The sequence below is a fragment of the Chenopodium album genome, chromosome 15 (genome assembly GCF_948465745.1).
Source record: "Chenopodium album chromosome 15, dcCheAlbu1.1, whole genome shotgun sequence".
NCBI lineage: Eukaryota > Viridiplantae > Streptophyta > Magnoliopsida > Caryophyllales > Amaranthaceae > Chenopodium > Chenopodium album.
Genome location: NC_137848.1, coordinates 47,720,504 through 47,742,248, shown reverse-complemented (window position 1 = coordinate 47,742,248; position 21,745 = coordinate 47,720,504). Strand labels below are relative to the sequence as shown.

General features: G+C 36.6%; 1 protein-coding gene across 1 annotated transcript; it reads right to left on the bottom strand.

Annotated features, from left to right (window-relative positions):
* Window positions 1-1,394: 1,394 nt before the first annotated feature.
* On the bottom strand, window positions 1,395-20,008 carry LOC145583239 (uncharacterized). Its single transcript, XM_081640427.1, has 18 exons — window positions 19,480-20,008; window positions 17,009-17,552; window positions 16,465-16,689; window positions 11,094-11,185; window positions 9,033-9,243; window positions 7,720-7,901; window positions 7,371-7,610; window positions 6,346-6,527; window positions 6,088-6,181; window positions 5,953-6,009; window positions 5,728-5,862; window positions 5,197-5,265; window positions 4,968-5,081; window positions 4,257-4,418; window positions 4,029-4,157; window positions 3,840-3,941; window positions 3,677-3,756; window positions 1,395-1,965 (listed from the first exon to the last, which is right to left on the bottom strand). Exons 1-18 carry the CDS (start codon window positions 19,999-20,001, stop codon window positions 1,689-1,691), a joined length of 3,417 nt encoding a protein of 1,138 aa, XP_081496553.1. The 5' UTR covers window positions 20,002-20,008; the 3' UTR covers window positions 1,395-1,688.
* Between the last annotated feature and the right edge of the window lie 1,737 nt (window positions 20,009-21,745).

Genomic DNA, 21,745 nt, shown 5'->3' with positions numbered 1-21,745 from the left:
ATAATACAAAAGATGAATTACAAATTATTTTTGAAACAATTTCAATTCTACAACGATACACCTGGTCTTCGTCGTGTATTTTGCTCGCTCATCCGCCGTAGTTTGCCTTTGATTTCACCTTTCATTGATTCCGACCATGATCATATGGACCACATCACTCTCTGATTATGTCGACCATCGACCTTTCCTTTCCTCTTTACCATCTTACCCACCTTAAAGCCACTGTCGTCACCCCTCACCTTAAAGCCACCAGTCGTCGCTCCTCCATGGTGTCTTCTCGCAAATCCTCCAAAATCATTCACCATCATTCACCGCCATAAATACAATTAAATTCAAATTTTTTTCGTTTGCAAAATTTTGAAACTGAAATTTCTAAATTATTCATATGGGACCAAGTGAGCCAACTTCTCCTAGCCAAAAGAAAGCCTTGTCTATGTGGGGTATGCGTAGACTATGTCTATTTGTACCCTTTTCGTTGGCGCAATCAAATCTTTGATTGATGAGTTAGAATTCTACTAAATATTCTTTGATATCTTTGACCATGCATCTTTCCTTTCTTAGCTCTTTTCCTTATTTTGTGCAAGTGAAGTCAATTTTTGTATTCTTTAATTGATTCTTTGCCTCTTCTCCAAATCTATGGGCTACTAAGAATCTTATCCCAACACTAAGATCATGAGAAAGCAACTTAACGCTTTGACTTCCATGAAATCAAATCATCACCAAGGAAACAATAATAGCAAATAGTTAGAATGGCTGTCAAGTCATCGCAATGCAAACCAAGATAAATAATACACAACCACATCGCATGATGTGCTTCATTGCACTGAAATGAGGCTCCACAGAATCATGCATAATAATTTGCAAATTAGACGAACAACATAAAAGTGAGACCTTGTAAAGCACCTAAATACAGTATAAAGTAAGATACAAGAGGTTTCTTCACAAAAAAAGTAAGATACAAGAGGATATGTATCAACACTAATATTGAACCGTACAAGTGCATGCAAACCTTGAAATTTTTTATCCTATTTTTACTAAAGAGAATCACATAAGAAGAGGTGAGTGACAATTTCTGAGACATAACTCAAGGAAATAATTTATGATACAAATTGTTGCTCTTCAGACAAAAGTGATTAGAGCAAATGAACAATACCATCAACGTATAAAATCACAATAAGCTATATTAATGCCATGGTAAACGATAGCTAAAATAGAATTGGATATTTACATATACTCTTATCATTATCAAACATAAAACACGCCAAGCAAAACTTTTAAGCCTCATAAATCACAGTTTATTGTTCTTCCTGCGCAGCTCCTAATAGTTAATGAATCCAACGGGAAGTATCAAGACTATCTACACCACTTAAAGTCTCAAAGCTGCAGCTAATGCATAACGAAGAAGATCGATTTCATTTAAAGAGGTTCAAACCTTTCTCAATCAAAATTTTACAAGCCAACTATATTGTAGCTGTGCTTAAAAGTTTCAGAAGCTATTCAAACAACCCTCCCTATGAGGTGGGTTCTTTTCTGATCAACAATCTTAACACTTGCGAGATGAACTTGATTAACGAGTCACCCTGTTTTACAAGGGCAGGTGTGTACTCAACTGAAGCCGTGTATTTACTGTTCCATTTCGCTTATGTTTTGTCAGCTATAATTTCAAAACTTTGCCAACACCTGCATGACTATGACTTTCGGCCAATTCTTCCCGTATGGCCATTTGTTGGTCCATGTTTCTTTCGAATACTGCCAGAGGCTCGATCGAATCTCTGTCCTTTTTGATTTTGACCTGTTTTAGAATTATTACGCTTAAATTGATTGGCCTTTCTATCAGCTCCCACATCAGCTCTCCTAGTGCCTCCGGGAGACTGAAAATCTTGCATATGTTTCCTCCTATTGTTCCTCTGCAATTTTGAATCACTTCCATTGTCATTTGCCTCGTTATATGACCTCTTCTTTGACCTGAAGGATGAAGAAGCAGCAAATGATAAGGGTATTTAATATTAATATTAATATTAGGTGTGGAGGTGTTTGGGTAAGATTGGTATTGATTGGTTAACAAACCTTTTCAACAAGATATGGACGGCTACAAGGATCCCACAAGATTGGAGGAAGAGCACCTTGGTCCCGGTTTATAAAAACAAAGGAGACGCTCAAGATTGTTCTAACTATCGAGGAATTAAGCTTATGAGCCATACTATGAAGTTGTGGGAAAGGGTGATTGAACAAAGGTTGAGGGCATGCACAAGCATTTCAGATAACCAATTTGGTTTTATGCCTGGGAGATCTACTATGGAGGCAATCCATTTGATAAGACAAATGATGGAGTTTTATAGGGTAAAGAAGAAAGATCTTCATATGGTCTTTATTGATTTAGAGAAGGCATATGACAAGGTGCCAAGAGAGATACTTTGGTGGGCAATGTTGAAGAAAGGTATCCCACGAAGGTATGTAGACCTAGTTAAGGATATGTATCGGGATGTGTCAACAAATGTGAGGACATGCGGAGGGTTGACAAAAGATTTCCCTATTACAATCGGATTGCATCAAGGGTCTGCATTAAGCCCTTTTCTTTTTGCAACGGTTCTAGACGAATTAACTAGACCAATTCAAGATGAGGTTCCATGGTGTATGCTGTTCGCAGATGATATCGTTTTGGTGGATGAGACTAAGGATGGGGTTAATGTCAAGTTGGAGCAATGGAGGCAAAGGTTGGAATCTAGAGGGTTTAAGCTAAGTCGGAGTAAGACTGAATATTTGGTATGTCGTTTTGGCACTCAGAGGGGGACAAGCAATGAAGTGGTGAGTTTGGATGGAAAGGATTTGACCATGAGTGAATGTTTTAAGTACCTAGGGTCGATCATCCAGAAGAATGGTGACATTGATCAAGACGTGACCCACAGGATTAAGTCAGGGTGGCTTAAATGGAGAGCGGCCACGGGAGTGCTATGCGACCGCAGCATTCCCTTAAAGTTGAAGGGAAAATTCTACAGCCATAAGACCAGTGTTGCTCTATGGTACAGAATGTTGGGCTTCTAAGAAAGAGCATATTAAAAAGATGGAGGTTACGGAAATGCGCATGTTAAGGTGGATGTGTGGAAACACTTTAAGAGATAGAATCAGAAATGAGGTTATTCGCAAGAAAGTAGGTGTGGCGGGCATTGTAGATAAATTAAGGGAAAATCGTCTGCGTTGGTTTGGACATGTAAGACGGAGACCCGAGGGTGCACCGGTGCGAAGAGTGGAAGAGTGGGACCATGGAGGGATTAAACGAGGAAGAGGGAGACCAAAGATGACTTGGTTGGAAGGAGTGAGGAAGGATATGAAGTGCATGGATTTACGTGAGGATGAAGTTTTGGATCGTAAGGGATGGAGGAGAAAGATTTATGTTGATGACTACACGGAATAATCAAATTTGGTTCATGTTAGCCGACCCCACTTTTGGGATTAAGGCTTTGATTGATTGATTGATTGATTGATACATATATATACATATATATATATATATATATATATATATACATATATATATATATATATACATATATATATATATATATACATACATATATATATATATACATATATATATATATATATATATATATATTTATATATATATAGCATTAAAGATAAAAATAGAAATTTTTTTAAACAAGCTACGAATCCAAACCCATTTGTCTGATTATTAGATAGTTGTGGCTTCGCATCAGCTGAATCAGCTTCCTTGGAGTTTGTGTTCCCATGACGATTCTGAATTTATCAACAGGGAAACATGAAGACGGCAATACTTACCATTAACGCAGATGCAAAAATAAGAGATCATGCATTCATACCTGAGAAACTTTCCTAACGAATGACTGGTATCTTTCAGGAGTCACAGACTTAATTGTAGGAAAGCCACACTTTCGTATTATGATCTCTAGTATCACAGTAACCTAGTAATCATAAGAAGGAAGAATTCATATGAAATTGTGCATTCACATCAAGAAACAAATTATAGGTCATGTTCAAAGAATAGTTACTTTTGATCTGAAATGATGTCTTGAGATAGATGACCATGGAAGAACTCCATCAACAATAGCTGGTAAAAAATTATGCAAGTCTTTTGCTTCTAGAGATGAAACCAATACTTTGATAAAGCCTAAAACAGCCTGCACGGGTAACAGCCAAGAATCATCATCCAAGATAATGGGCAATGGGCAATGGGCTACGGGGTACCAGATAACCAAAACACTTTCCAGTGTACTAACCTTGATAGTTTCCACAGCTTTAGTCTGTAGCAAAGATACAACAGAGGAAACTACATGTGGAATTTTCACACAGAGCTCTGGTTCCTTGAATACAAACATAGACAATGCAGCAATAGCTGCACTTGTAACATGAGGTGATGGGCCAGAGAGATACCCCATAACCTGGTCATTTTGCAGTAACAATATATTAGTCATCGCCAAGTATACTAGAAACACATACATGAAATAACACTGTAGAACAATCCAAGTGCACAAAGGATATCAAATCAAACAGAAATTTACAAGCCACGATCCTGTTCAAAGTAGTACAGCCTACTAGCCTAGCATTATGGAAAATAGAATACTTCTATTAGTACTTGTATAGTTCTTTTTGTTCTACCCACTTTCCATATTCATTATTTTTTTGCTATATTACTTTCCCCCTTTTCTTTTGGGAGGAGTTTTTTTTTTTTTTTCTTATCCTACCCTCTCAGAGCCCACTTTCTGGGACCCATTTATATCAACAATAAGATACCTTAATTTTTATGTCATCCAAAAAGTAGCATTACCCCACATGGGTGATCCTGCCTCTCTCTTCTCCTTGGTATTTAGTGTTATAGAAAATGGGTAGAACATTAAGAAACAGAAAGAGTATGTCAGCTTTGAGATATCAGGTCTGACATATATGGGGGGTAGGGAAAAAATGCTCTTATAAGTTAAAAATGTTCCTACCATAGTAATCAGTTTGCAGTACGGACCATCAGGATCGGCGGCAGATGAATCTACTAAGCAAGAACTTATCCTGAGCAAGAAGTCATAAGCTATTTGCCTGGCCTCTTCTCTGGACTGAGGACAATAGAACACAAAATAAGAATTATTTTACACAACAATGCTACCAAGCGAAAGGATGTAGAGAAAATTAGAAGAGCACATTCAGATTAATTCTGAGATTAGCACTTACATCTTTTAGAGCAAGTATAATCTCATTCAAAATTTGAAAAGGTTGTGTGTTCTCCACATCAGAATTGCTCTGCAGAATTGAATACCTCATTGTCAGTATCATTTCAATGTCAGTTTAATCCATACAGATGCTCAAAGCTATCAAAATGAAATTAGCCTCCATGCACTGCGGATTTCATATTACTGACATTAAAAACAAGCAGGACCCCCCAGATATAGGTCCACATTAAAGATTTCTGATAAGCTACCAAACACTAGTAATGCCACAGTTTGCACTAACAGTGAGCCACGATACACAAACAGTACAGAACTGCCTCTGCAACACACAAATAGCACAAGACTCTAAAAAAACAACACACACACACACACACAAACACACACTAGAATAGACTAATGCAGATAAAAAAAAAAAAAAACTAAACTTCCTCCGCTCCACTCCACATTCAACAACATAATAGTATTAATTAAACAAGCATGTCAATTTTCCTGCAATGTAAAGTATATAAAAGGGGAAAAAAAACAGAAATTACACCTTTAAAGCATGGACCAACAATAAGTGAAAACAACGTAGGCGATTGCTGAAAGAAGCGATATCAGCAGGAGACTTCAAGCCAATTATAAGATCAACTAGCTCATCCATTTTCAAAGAACAGAACCAAGGGTGTTCCTGAACCAGATAAAAACGTGTAGAAAATGAGTACAACCATAGCAAATTTTAAAAGCTTACTTTGTCAAAATTATAAAAATAAGTACCAACCTCTAGAATACAGCTTAAAGTATAATAAGCTTCAGCAATACATTTGTCATCACCAGACTAAGTCACAGGAACACATATGTCAGCTCTATACATACAAGTTGGACAAGACAACTATGTGAAGATAACAAGACAAACCTGCAGCGCATGCTTTGTCAATCCAAAGATCAAACCGACAAGATCCTCATCAGCTCCCTCCACAATGGATGAAGCTAGATCCAGTATCAAAGGCCTACACAAATTTGAAATTAATTGACATACATCATGAGAGTGAACTGGGCACGTTATCACAGCACCAAACTTTAGAGTTTAGACTGAAACCACTCTTAAATAACTGTCAGTAAAAATATTCAAGTTTCTTTTCAAAATCATAAGGCAACAACAGAGATCCCATACCACTGTGAATTATCATCTACAGAGCTTGAATCCGATGGCACATCACCAAGTAATAAGTTTGATGGATCAGAATCTTCAGATACAGAAACAGTCTTCACCACTGGGAATCTCTCCAGAGACGAAGTAAAAATTTTCTTGGTGGAAGAAGAATCAGAAATTGAGGCCAAGCAACTGATAGCTTTCTGGGCAAATTTAAAACCAGTGGTTATGAGAAATTAGTGACCATAAAATGCATAACATATATATATCGGTTTTCTATGACACCAATAAAGTCATATAAGCTTTTGTATGAAGATTTAATAAACGGTTGAAGACAGTTGGCAAAACCTTTTTCACAACATCCTCATATATTACTCCCTCCGTTTTTAAATACTTGCTCCACTTTCCTTTTTAGGCCGTTTTTAAATACTTGTTCCATTTCCTTATTTGGAAATTTTTTACAATATTTAATTCGTTTCTCTCAACAAGTGGACTCAACATAAATCAAATTTTATTACCTTCATATTCTCTCTCCTCCAATGCTCTCAACTACTTTTGCTTTTTACAATTTTTTATCCTTCCCCCTACCCCACTACCTCCATATTTTATTACTTTATCCAATTTCTCCTAAAAGTCCGCGCATGGAGAAATGGAGCAAGTATATAAAAACAGAGGGAGTAGATTATTAAAAGTAAAAGCCTGATCATCTCATAGCATGGATATTTTGGCAGTGTATTTCAGAAACCATTAATTATTTTGTAAACAATTGACCCAACACCCAAGTCACCAACGTAATAACCCCCCTCCCTTTTAGCTTCAGCACTGTTTAATTCCCCTTATGAGAAATTTACATCTCTCGCATTCGTCAACAATGTGTCCCAAACCAGCCATAATCAAAACCTCATACATGTAAACATGAGATAAAGAGACAATACTTTATACTAGGGAAGAATTTGCAAGAAAGACGTGTATAGATAAACACATATATATAATAATGAACCATCATCATATTAAACATGGTGACAAGCTAATAATCTAAAAGATACCTTCAAAGATGTACGCTTTGCAGGTTTTGAATCAAGAAAAACAGTCATCAGGGTCAGAAGCAGTTCACAAGAATACAACGCCAAAGCCTTAATGTTTTTTATAGCAGTTTTCTTGGAATAAAAGAATGATTTTCTTTTCTCCATTAGATAATCTTCCAATGAAAAGTCAGGTGCATGCTTTACGGGTTCAACAATTGCAGCATCAAATTTAGGAAAGCACTTGTTTTGTCTAACAAGCTCCTACACAAAGAAGATTATCAAAAGGTTACACAAAGATGTGACTATTGACAAAACCAAGAAAGAAGAAATTAAAATAGGCCATGTTTAAACATTTGAGAAATGTAAGGACCTGCAAGGCATCAGCAATATCTTCACGCATGGATGCATTTTTCTTTAGCTGGACGAGCATCAATTTCGCAAAAGATTGAAAACTCTTGCTGACATCAGTAGGATGGCGACAAAATGCAGGTAAAAGACCCCATAAACCATGGCCAAGAGCCTGCAGATCTTGTCCTATTTCTGACTTTTTAACTGGAAAAAGGCACCAATCTTAAGTTACGGTATTGGTAACTGGTTCACCATGTAATTCACAGAAAGCAAAACAGCTCTAACTAGCAACGGTTCCATAAACTAAAAATTTAATAAAAGACATAAAGAAAACTGAATACTTCCTAGTACTATATATTGATATCTAATCCTGACCCCTAATTACCTATAAACCAATTCTAAAACAATATCCTGAAAAAAAAAAAAAAAAATGACATGGGCATTAAAGCCCAAGGAAAGAGAAACAAAGAAAAGGATTTTTTATAAATCAGAAATTCCGTTAAAGAAAACCATAGCAGTGTCACTCTTGCATTGCACAATTTCAATTTGGTGTCCTAAAATGTACAAATAGTTTAACTTTAATGACCTAATAGTCTCTTTGAAATTGCAGTTGAAAGATGATGAATCATGTCTTGAAAATCATAGTCAGCAAATTAGAAATTAATCATAATAAATTCACTTCATTCTTTTAGTATAGGAACATTTCTTAAATTGCGTATCTATAGTAAGTGAGTAGAACAAAAAAGAACGGAGGTAGTTTATAAGAATGGTAAAAGTTAAACATTATCACACATGAAAGTAAAAATGTAGCAAAAATATACCAATTGCCATTAAGTTTAAGTTCAGCAGTTTTCTGAAAAAATTCTCATTCTGAAGTATAAAAAAAAAATTAGAAACCTTGAATATTTAATTTATTATAATTCTGAAAATAATCTCTTACAATGGGTAAACTGCAAAATTTAAAATAAATTAATAAATCTTTTAAAAGCTAAAGTGTGTTGATTCTGAAGTACAAAATTTATACAAATATTCAAGAAAGGGTACTTTTATTAATTTATTATCTTTTTGGAATATCTTTCCAATTTTAAAACCAGCAGAATATGTCTGGCTTCAGCAAATTCAAGAGAAGATGCCTCTACATGTACAACCAAAACTGAGTATTAAAAAAATGCAGGGTCTTTCATATGGGTTTTTGCGATTTGCAAAAGGCAAGAAAACATTCCATCACTAGCAATCAGATCACTTTATCTCCCTCCAATATTCTCATAGAATTGACAGGACAATAGAGCAAAATTACTTTAGAGGAATGACAGTGTTACCCAGGCCACAATTTACCTTTGCGGGAAGCCTTATGGAGTGACTGAGCGATGGGCACAATATTCTCCGTGAAATATCCAAGGGATGCCCCACATGTATACTTTTTTAAAATGGGCAACATCCACATGTTTGCATATGTTAATTTATCCACATTAAAAGAAATTGGTACAAGGCTTAGAATATTTTCAGGTCCCATAGCAACTACAGCAAAGCCAAAACAGATTTGTAACTGCAAAAGAAAACCAATCCCTTTCATTAGCTAGTAGACGTTAAAAACAAAATGAAGCAACGGAGTGCAAAAGGAGCTAAGAGCCAGGCATTATCTATAACACTACCATACAATTTTGTTAAAATAAGTACACTACAGAAGCCTAAGGATGTGATAAGCATGAACAAATATCACATTGAGGCATGAAAGCATGACTGTGAGATGTATTAGAAACATTTCACTATGAATGAATCCAGGACGACCAAGTGCAAAAGTGAAAAGAATTAAAGTTAATGAAGATAAAATATTTGATTGCAGTAGATTAAAGAGCGTAAATTCAAACAAATTTGACGAATGGTTGGCAAGTGGAATAAAGTGTTAATAGAAATTTATGAAGCAAAACACAGGTTTGGCCGTTTGGGGATAGAGTTGCATTACCAGACATTAAGATGACACTTTTCTTTCAAAATTATACTATAAATTATTCCCATAACTACCATTTAGTACTGACTAGAGCTGGCAATCCTGACCCGAAAACATCAACCCGAAATTGACCCTAACACGACCCGACCCGACCTGAATTGGAGTTAACCCGAACTTGACCCGACCCGAAGTGACCCGATATCTTAATTGACCCGACCTGATCTTAACCCGAATCGATTGACCTAAACAGACCCAAAACCCGAAGAGACCCGAACTATACCCAAAATGACCCGACTTTAAAATTAATAGATACTCAAAATAACCTAATTAACTAATTTAAGGCTTAATTACTTTACCCTAATAAACACTTATCAGAACTTGTTATTGTTATTATTATTATTACTCTTCTTTTTTTAAGTGTTACCTTTAAATTCTTTTCCCTTTTTACGTATGGTGTAATCTCTTCACGTTATTGAACCTGCACTTATCAGAACTTATTAGACCTAATTGAACTTATTAAAACTTATTAAATCTTATTATTAGACTTGATTAGAACTTATTAGATCTTGTTTTGACTTATAGGAACTTATTGACCTTATTAAACTTATTGGACCTTATAAGCTTATAGTAACTTATATGTACTAATATGAACTTATTTAAAGTTATTAGCCCTTAAAACTTATTTTTATAAGGTGAAGTCGTTAAGAGAACAAGCCCGAAGTCCCGAACTAATTTGAATTTCTGACTAATTAATCAATGATTGTGATTATATATATGAAACAATAATATTATAATAACTCTTAGCAATAATAACAATGATGTTGACACATAGATTTATATTTCTTATTAAAAACAATAGTAATTATAACAATAACAATAATAAATTTAACTATTTGAGCTTGATGCCTTGACCCAAAGTTTCGACCCAAACATGACCTGACCATAACTTGACTCGACAACTGCTCTCGAAGATTAACCCGACATTTGGACCCGAAGATTGACCCAACCCGAACTCGACCCCAAGTGTTGACCCGACCCGACCAATCATTGACCCAAACCTGACCTGAAACCCGACCCGATCCGACCCAAAATTGATTGACACGAAACTGACCTGGCCCGAATTGACCCGACCCGAACGACCCGTTTGCCAGGTCTAGTACTGACAACCATACAGAGCTTTAAAGATATAAATCATAGAATAAGAACTTGTCGAGTCAATGGTGACCTGCATATTATCAGCAATAGATGAGAAATGATGAACAACATTAACTGGTCTTTCAAAAAGTAAAAGTCCAAACATACTCACTACTAAAAGATACCCATTGAAATCAATTCAGACAAACAAGACAGAGAAGAGAAGCACACACAAACATCGTATACACATGCAGACACCACAACATGAGCATAGACACACTTGCAAGCGCACAGACACTGACAAAGATTCTTACATGATCTGTGTTCTGCTTGCTGCCATCAACATGTGTATAGATCTCTGTCAACTTCAGGATAATACTCTTCATATGTGAGAATGAATTGCGACCTATATTTAAAAAGGAAAATTATGGCTCGTCAGATATGTAAAAGTAAAGGTGAGAAATAGACACATGAATTAGGCATATATAAGTGTGCAAGATCAAAGTTGATGCTGTATGCATGATCCACAAAAAAAAAATCATCAATCATCAGTTATTCAGTAAGCTCTCCTGTATTGCTTTGCATATTTACAGAGATGAAGTTTGACATTCTTATTAAAACAAAGAGAAGTGACAAAAATTAATACACCCAATCAAGAAGATGCTGCATCAGATTAATGATAGAAACAATGACACTGTCTTTCCCAACAAGTGAAAAATAACATTGGAAATGTGACTAAAAAGATACAACAGATACATGCCTTCTGCCTAGAATGCTAGAATGGATACGAGAACAGGAATGGAAACTTAAACCAGACTGAACAAACGTCAATATTCAAATAATGAGAAAATGTTAATTAAAATACCAAAAAGTCGTATAGACTGTCTGTGCTTCAATTTTCCCTGTGACATATTATAGAATTTAGTACTCAACATACTACTACAGGATCCTAGTCAAGGCTATCAAGTACCTCTGTCTATCTCCCCTCTCTCACTTGACTAGGATCCTGTAGTAGTATGTTGAGTACTAGTCAAGGCTATCAAGTACCTCTGTCTATCAGACAACTAGAAGTCTAGAAGTATACAGCCAGCAGAGGGCAATTTTGTATGAATCCAAAAACAGGAAATTGGAAATCTGGGGAGAAAAATGTGGCCAGAGGTCTCAGCAATTTAGGGGGATAGACTCTCAATTCCAGATAATTGAGGACGATGGCTTGAGAGGAGAGAGAAGGGAATGATTCAGACCAGTTCACAATCAAGCAAACACACACAACAAAATTTGGGGAAGAAAGACTGATTGTTTGATCAATGTTCAAGCCAAGCCCACAACTCTCCTATGGTAACTTTAGGTTACCGGTCTATAATATTCACACAAATTTGCCTAATACAATGCTAACTTCCCTTTTTTATTTACATCACAAATCCGTAAGATGATTCTAGTGGCTGCTTCATTTGTCATTTTGTGCAGCTATCATTTGCTCATTCCCTGCTGCCAGGTCATTGATGTTTCCCTTGGGTGAGGTCTGTTGTTTTGGCTGCTCTAAATTTGCTAAGAAGACCGTTGCCATTTGCCTAAGTGCCTCCCTTCTTCCTTCAGTAAGTGATGACCATGGCTTAGAGGAATACCTGCAAACTCACTAAGGTCGAGTCCCCATCTAGTGAAACGAGTACTCCGGCCACCTGAAACTGCAAAATATGAGTTCGCCCATTCATGACAATCGAACCTAACATCTCGAGCCACTGCGCCCCTAAAATCACATCCGCCTTTGATCACACAACCTCTTGAAAATTTAACTCAAACCCCCCCTACACACTCCTCTACCCTTAATCATCTCTCCATTCCTTAATGATACTTCAAACTCCCGAAGTCAATGACGGAAAGTTTTAACTCTTCCTCTCTCTTCGTCGAGATGAAATTGTGTGTCCACCATCACCACCACCACTTACCCCATTTGATCAATTGTGTCCCTCAACAACATGGTGGGAGAATTTGAAAGCCCGAAGGATACCTCAGTCGGCGTTCCAACCTCTTCCATCACCACTTCCTCCTCCTTCTACTCACCAAGTCGCCGAACCCTTCTTCATCATCTCCAATTAGAAGCACACTAAGTTCCTTCTTCCTACACCAATGCCCTATTCCCCACCCCTCGTTATAGGTGAGCATTGGTCGAGTGCCCCAATCATTAACACTATCAATTCGGGTAACTGATAACCAATAACCAATAACACAAAGAAGATATCTATGAATTGAACCGATAAGTTCGAGTATCCGAATTTTCGGATCACTTATCAAAAATTCGATATGATATCCAATAATAAAAATTGAGACTTTACAATTTAGTTTTTATGATATCATTCAACACTAATTAACAACAAATCAACAATACCATATGATCTTGACCAAATTACTAGTAATATTACTAATCATTCAAGTTATTAAGTGATTATGCACTAAAGTAAGTGTTTAGATCTTGGATAAATACATTTAAGTAGGAAAAAAAATTGCTTATCAGATTGAATTGAGTAATCGTTACCATTAAAATGATACCCGATAACAAATTATCAAATCAAATAACCTGAACTGTTATGGTTATCGGATCAAGTACCATAATTTTTTAATCGGCTACGAATCTGGTTTTTAGAGTTTCGATTTTTCGAGTACTTTTGCTTAGCCCTTGTCACATCTAAAGCAGAGCACTTTTTCTATTTTTTGTTAAAGCTCCTTCTCAGTTAACCTCCTACTTCGACCTCTTAGTTTCGCCCAGTGTTTGAAAAAGTGCGCTGAGGCGCAAGGCGTTAGAGGTCACGCGCTTTTTATGGTCTAGGCGAGGCGACTTCAATGAGGCGCAGCTAAGGCGCACAGAGGCGCGCCTAAGCACACTAAGGCGTAGCCTGAGGAACACAAAGAGCTTTTTTCAGAATTTTTTTATTTCTTATTATATGCGCCTCACTTCATGAGGCGCACCAAGGCGCTCTGAGACGGACCTTAGGCTCAAGGTACTCCAAAACGCCTTGGTGCACCTTGAGCCTTTTTATACATTGGTTTTGCCAAATTTCCTTGAGGAAGAAGATATATTGCAAGTTAGGTTTACAGATCCTTGTGATTCAACCCTATTGTCTCCCCTTTACTAGGCCCCGAACTATTGGACTTGTAAAATAAGATGAGGATCCAGCATACGTCTTGTTAGGTTGAATAAAGGAACCCGATTTCATAGACCGAAACCAAGATTTTTTTTTTTTTTTTTTATGTTACTATCCGATTTCCTCCACTCTAGTGACCTAACATGGCATGTTAAAGGTTGAATCGGCTAAAAATAAAAAGCTTGATTTTAGCCTTAGATGTCAACATTTAGTCCATTAATAAAGTGGGCCAACATGATGATTTCCGGAATAAACTTCCAACGCTATTTAGCCACTGTGGAAGTGTGTTTCACACCTAACCAATGTTCGTGCAGTTGGAGCGCCCTTCTCTTCATATTGCCCCACCCAATCACAGGGCGCCGCCGAAACCATATCAAGGCAACCCCCTCTAAGGAAACCACCGTTGATTGGAGTTCCTCAACCTCCCATAACCAATAAAAAAGTTAAATTATTGGTGGCTATGGAGAATCCACCAGGTTCACGTCAAATAGTGGAGTTTCGATCTTCTATACTTCCGATTAGTGCATCCCTCACCATCGTAACCGCCTTTGGCCTACTCTTTTGTGTGTGCTGAGGTTCTTCCGTCTACAACTTCCTTTTCTCCATTATCAAGATTTCCAACCACCCCAATTCCGAAGTTTGGCGCAGGTCACTGCACATTTAGGTCTTTCAACGCCTTATCTCCTCTCGAAACTTCTCCATCTGCCCTCTCTCCAAATTTGCTTTAGTTTCATAACCCTATCGAAATCGGTCAATCCGCCCCTTAAGGCGAGTGACGACATCCTACACATCCTTCTACTTCTTCTCGTTACTCGCTTCTAGGGCCGTAAAGAGCTCCTCAGCGAGAGCGTTTTGGGCCACCGCCGCCACCCCTTCCGCCACGGTGTTGGAAACTACCATGCTCACCGATTCCTCCTAAGTATTAAGTTTCTCTTCCAAAGAAGCTATTTTTTACTCTACTCTGGTAAACCGCTCTTCTAGAGCATTGAGCCTATACGTGGTTGTATTTACCATGACCAACGTGCTCTGATACCACTTGTAATGGATTCAAAGTTCACAATCAAGCAAACACACACAAGCAAATTTGGGAAAGAAAGGCTATTCATTTATTAATATTCAAGCAAAAAGGTTTCTTACAAACAGTGGGTTTAGCCCACAACTCTCCTAGGGTAACTTTAGGTCACAAGTCTATAATATTCACTCAAATTGATTGCCTAATACAATGTTATCTTCCCTTTTTATATTTACATCACACATCCCTAAGATGATTCTAGCGGCTGCTTCATTTGTCTTTTCGTGCTGCTGTCATTTCCTCATTCCCTGCTGCCAGGTCATTGATGTTTCCCTTGGGTGAGGTCTGTTGTTTTGGCTACTCCAAATCTGCTGCAAGAAGACAATTGCCATTTGCAGTGCCTCTCTTCTTCCTTGAATAAGCGAGGACCACTTCAGGGATACCTCGGTCCATTGCAAACCATTTCAGTGAGATATCAAAACGTGGGCATTTTCCATGTAGCATAGCGTGTCTCAAGAAAAGTGATACCTTAACGACTCAATCCTAATTTTCAGAATGGAAAGTATCAATGATTTTTCTAAAGCGCACCAAGGTGTCCAGCATGAACCTAAAAACAACGTTATTCAAGATACTTAGTACGGAGTACAAAGTAAAATTTAACCAAAGTCAACTCGATAAGAACTAAAATTACATTCTAATTTCAACTGGAAAGTGATGAAATCTAGAAGATTGATATCATTTTAATTTCCAGTTTTCAAATTATTATAAAATTGAAAAATTGATTCCAGTTTAAGTTGTGTTCTTCAAAACTACTTCGTACAAAACAGCTAATTTTTTACCATTGGCTTACAATCCACTACGTATTGACTGATTTTATTTTTTCTTCAGACAGCTTGCTTCAATCAATAACTGCCAACCTAAAGTAATCTACAGATGACACACTAGACATCTGTAAGCCTATAAACCCAGATATTAAAGGAGTCAACACTCAACAGAAGAAAGTTAAACTTCTTTCAAACTGCTTTCTCTCTCTTCTTCTATCCCATTTGTTTTCTTTTGCATACCAATAAAAATAAGCTTCAACACAACACCATCCTAAACACATACATCAACACAAAATCAGCATTGTAGACCAGAGCTTTATCTCCATCAATTTAATTACGGGAGTTCCAAATTAAGTGAAACAGTGAGCCAAGAGCTTTATAGAAGTAGCAGAAGAGAGAATTTCACAAGAGGCACAGTTGAGACAAAAGCAAGGAAGAGAGTGAAAAACCAAGAGAACGCATATTCCACAGCTCACACAGATAGTGGTGGCATTGAATCTCATTCAACAATACAAATGTAACACAACAGATCTACAGAGATTCAAAAATTTTAACTTTGTAAGGACCAAGCAAGATGAGACATCATCTAACATTCAAATAATTAAAAAGGAGCACAGTTGAAATTGGAGTTCAAAATAGTTGAAGAACAAAACATGGAATGAATTCAGCACCAAACCACCATAGAGCAATAGATTTTGAATCTGCTTACCAAGTTTGAGGAAAAGAAAAGATAGAACGGCTATTGTATGTTCATTGGGAATCCCATCAAAAGAATCCACCAATTTCATGAAGGTTGAGCAAATTGATGCAATTGCTTTTGATTCCTCTACATTAGCTAGTTGGAAATTAATGTCATCAGACAATTGGTCATCAATCAATTTCCTCAAAATACTCGAAGACTTTGAAGCAATATCATCCTCACGTGTAAGAAGCCCTGCTAGTCGAAGTAGAAAAGAAAAAGAACAAAGAGCGTTAATCATACCTCTAACACTTGAAGTTTCATCAAAATTTGCAAATAGGAAAAGTAAGATCAAGAACAGCAGAAGCTTTCTGGTTAGTGCATGTGATAAAACTGTACAAGGATGATAGCTGAACAAACTTTAATAATGTGGGAGAATACTGAGTAAAAAACAACTCCCAAACAAAGATCAAGACACTGCTGCTTTTTGCTTGAGAAGATTACTTAAAATCATTTATGCAGGCGTAAACCTAAGAACATTGTCAGAATATATCAAAAAGGTCAGCAGGGCAACCTGCAATGGCATTAACTCCAACAGGAAGACTCTTATTCCATTTGCCAGTGTCTCGTGCATGAAGTTTGTCAAGAGTAATCTTCAGTAAGTTTGCTGCTGAAATGATGCTGTCATTGGATTTCATTTCTGAAGATACATATGTGGAAAGGGCATCAATTACTTCCCCAGCTAATTGCGTACTAATTCCAACTTCAACTTTTTCTAAGAATACTTCAATAGCATTAAGAACAGGCCTTGAAAACGTAGAAGAGCGTGAATCAAGAAGCTCGATTAATTTAAAAATAATTTTCTCACTACTTTCGCCACAAAGATATGGTATAGCAACCCTCACAATGTTCAACGCATGCACGATGTCCAACTGCTCAGCTTCACATTGTCTCTCACTTCCAGGTCCATCTACACTTTGTATCACGCCCAACTTGATCGCAATAGACATAAAACTTTCCAACAAAGACATAACTAATTCACTCGCCTTTTTCTTCACATTCTCAGACTGAAAAGATTTAAGAGCATTCTCTAAGTACACTAGAGCACATTTTCTAACCTGCAAAAGAAGAAAACAATGCCATTAGGACTTAGCACCAACAAAATTTCCAAATTTCCCGTCGCTCATGGAAATATAACACTAAATACATTATCCACATCAGCCGTCTTAAACATTTAGGGGGTCCTGTGCTATTTACACAACTTAGTGTAAATTTCGTTAGCTAATTTTTTTATTTATTTATTTTTTTACACAATAGCTAAACACCGTAAACAGTTAGCTATTTTTTTAAGTCACAAATAATATTTGAAGTACTCCACTTCATATCGGTAAGACACTTTTACATTCATTACTGTTTAGAAGAATAGGTAGTTCACTTTTAAAATGACATAAATATAGACAATATGATATGTATAGGTAATTATTAAGATTTTGGAAGAAAAAAAAAAAGCCTAAAAAAAATTAAGCATAATAAATACGGACTACAGACTTACGGAGTAATACTCTTAGAAAAGGAAGGAAATAAAAAGAAAAAAATAAAGTGAATTTATGCAAAGGCAGCGAGATTCGATCCCTGCCCCTCGAGGATCTTATAAAGATCTTATACCAACTATGCCATGTTCAATTACATAATTTTATTAGCGTTGGTTTTTTATTATACTGATCTAGTTTGTCAGACTTTTGGGGCCCCAAAAATTGTGAGGCCCTGTGCTATTGGGCTGTTTGCACAGCCTAATAGCCAGCCCTGTCCACATGTCAAGTTCTATATTATACAATAAAATACCATCTACAGATCCACTGCAGTTCCTTCAGTTTCCACTTGAACCTCTCCATTGTTCTCCAGCATGGAGAAGAATTGAAACAATTGGAAACTCATTTCCAAAACATCACAATTAGCAGGACAATACAGCAGGGGTAGCTAGCATGGCTAATTAAGCTCCCAAAATAACAAACTTGACAACTTAATAGCAAACAGACAACTATCTACCACCAGAAAACCTGCATATTACCAATTACCAAATCCAACGTTTTTCCTCCTAACCTACTCCGAGTTGAAGCCATTCGGGTTTGTTCTCCTTCACATGAACTTCACTTATCTGAACTTTTCTAAACTTATAAGCCCTTTACTTAATTATACATATTAACCTAACTTATTTGAATTTATTGCCCTTGTACTTGACTGAACTTATTTGAACTAAACCTAACTTAACAAAGTGAAAAAAAAAGGTGACAAGAACAGAGCCTAAATCGTAATCAAGGATAATTTCACAGTGGGCAAATGCTTGTACCCGCGTGCAGGGGCAACTGACCTAAACATGCTAAGGAAGGCAGTATCATCAGCTAACAGTTATGGTGTTCACAGAAAAAGGCATGGGTTCCAAGTTTATCAACACAATACTTGTGATATATTTGCATAATCTTTTATCCAGTGAAGTACATAGGAAAGTGTATATATATAGTATTAAAGAGTACTTCATATCATTACGTATACATATGTACTAAATCGATCAAGAAAAGGGCAACACAATACGCCTTTCCTCCCATCCCCAACTCCCAATAGTCTACTAGCCATCAATATGTTCGGAGAACAGATTTTATCTACGATAAATAATTGGCACACATTATACAAAATGCTTCAATCAAACATAAATTTTTCTCCACATATTCCTCTACTATCAACTCATAATACCCCAAACGCCTCAAAGTACCTTACAACACCTCTATATACGCCAGAAAAGACGGTAATTGTAATTACTCCCTGAATCATTTTAATCTCCTCAAAATGCTATAACAACGTAGAATATTTCGATTAAATTCATAACCAAACCACACTCAATAGTCAAGGGCAATGTTTAAAATGCAATAATCCACCTCAAATTATTGTATACAATCACATAAACATATACGGAGTAAATGATTTCAATATATCAATGCAAGCGTGAAAGTTGAAACATTGCGATTATAAAAGAAACCGAAACTGAATTACCTTCGGGCGCTTATCAGTGCACCAATTAAGCAAAGTTTGAAAGGGCAATTCAACAGAACTCCAATCCTGAAAATCACAAAACCCTAACAAAACCCCTAAACACTTGACAACACACCTAGCACTAGAAGCAGACCCAACAATCAATTCTCTCTCCTCACTCCCCAAAACGGTAACCAAAATCATCGCAGCCTCCGCCGCCTTCTCGGAAGAAATGGAACGTTCTGGAACAAGCGAGAGAACAATGGAGAGGAAGGTGGCGAGAGCAGAGGCAGAAGCGGCGTCGTTTAGAGGTCTGGAGAGTTCGTTAATGGCGGCGGCGAAGTAGGAGAGAGGAGAGAGAGGGAGAGATTCTTCGAGAAGGAGGGATTTGACGGCGGCGGCGGTGGCGATGAGGTGGTGGTGTTGTGGGGCGGAGGAAGAGGAGTAGCGTTGCATGAGTTGTGATGAGATGTCGACCATTGGGTCGAATCCGGTGGGGTCCATTAAGGTTTCAGGTTCGCCGGTGGTGGGAGTTTGCTTCATGGTGGGAAGTGGGAGAAAGAGAGGCGAATTGAAGAGGGTTTTGTTTTTGGTGGGAAAAAAGGATGGCCGAATTAATACCTTCCTATTTTCCTATTCTTCGTACTTCGACCAAGTTTAACCTCAAGTTTTTTTTTTTTTTTTTTGAGGCAAGTTTAACCTCAAGTTTAAGAGCTGAATATGACATTATTTTTTTTAATGCATGATTTGTGCACCCGGATGTACCTTAAGTATGGTGTACTCTATTAAATTGAAAAAAAATAAAGATAAAAAAAAAATTTAGATGTTCAAAAGAGAACATGCAGGTTTTTAAAAAAGAACATGTTTGTGTTTAACAATAAACATATATTATTAAAGAACATAAAAACATTACAGAAAAAACGTGATAAAAATCTTATTAAAATTTTGTGAAAAAATACACATTAACGGAAAAAATCTTTACCAAAGATAACATTTCCCCAAAAATAGTTTTCACTCTCACCAAAGTCCAAAAAATCAACGTTCCTTAATAATTATAGTTCTCTCTCTTAAATATTTTCAACTAAAAAAATTCAAGATTTCATTTTCAAATTTCAAATTAACATAAGTTAAAAAAACATAAGTTTATAATGAAAGAACATATAATTCATATCCAAAAAACACACTAATCAAACTCAAATAACATACGATAATAATAAAATAAAAAAATGATATATGATAATTAAAAAAAAAATTGTGGTTACTCATTACCTCAAAAAACATACGAGCCAAATTCAAAGAACATACTTTATATTATTGAAACCCAAAAACCATGTTTAAATCAGCATATATTAAAGAACATAATTAAGTATAAAAGAACATATTATCAAACATATATGGGTATGTTCTTTGTCAAACATAAGTATGTTCTTTGTCAAACACGGTATGTTCTTTATCGAACAACAGTATGTTCTTTCCGCCTTCTAGGTGCACCATGTGCATGGTGCACCCTGGTGTACTATCCTATTTTCACATTTTTTATGGTCCCTATTGAAAATAATGTCATTAAATTCTTGTTAAGACTCGCTAAGACTTGTCCAAATTTATCACTTTAGCCCTAAGACTCAAATATATAACATTATTTTTTTTAAAATCTCTTTATATGTAAAATAGTGTTAAAAAAAAGGAAAATAAAATTAAGGTGGGTCCCAATCTCAAGTCTTAAATTGAGTCTTGGAATTTCAAGACTCAACTTGAGACTTGCTTGAGATTTAAGAAAAAAAATTAGGGAAGTTCTTAAGACTCAAGATGATGATGTCACCCCAAGTCTTAGGTTAAACTTACTCTTCGTATTAGGCCATGTTTGGCAAAACTAGCGGTAACGGGTAGATTGTAGTGGTCGAGTAGCAAGTACCTGTTAATTAGTAGTAGGTAGAGGTAGAGGCTAGCTGCCAAAGTAACGGTTGATAGTTTGAGTGTTTGACAAAATATCGGTTGCAATACTAATATACTACGTATATAGATAATCATACAAATCTACACTCTTTTAAACGAGAGAAGAGCACCGGCACTGTTCTTTATGAACAGTAGGACAGCGCGCAGACGATTCTACCCTCCATTTGGGGTTTGTTTTACGGTTCTGCCATCCGATGTCCTTTGCTGTTCTTGCTTTCCCCTTTTTCCTCGCCATCACTCATTTGGCTCTCTCTCTTCCTACTCTCTTTCTCTCTCCTCCTCTATTTTGAGCAGTGCCCCATTTCCTTTGTTTTGCTTTTCTTCTTCATCTCTG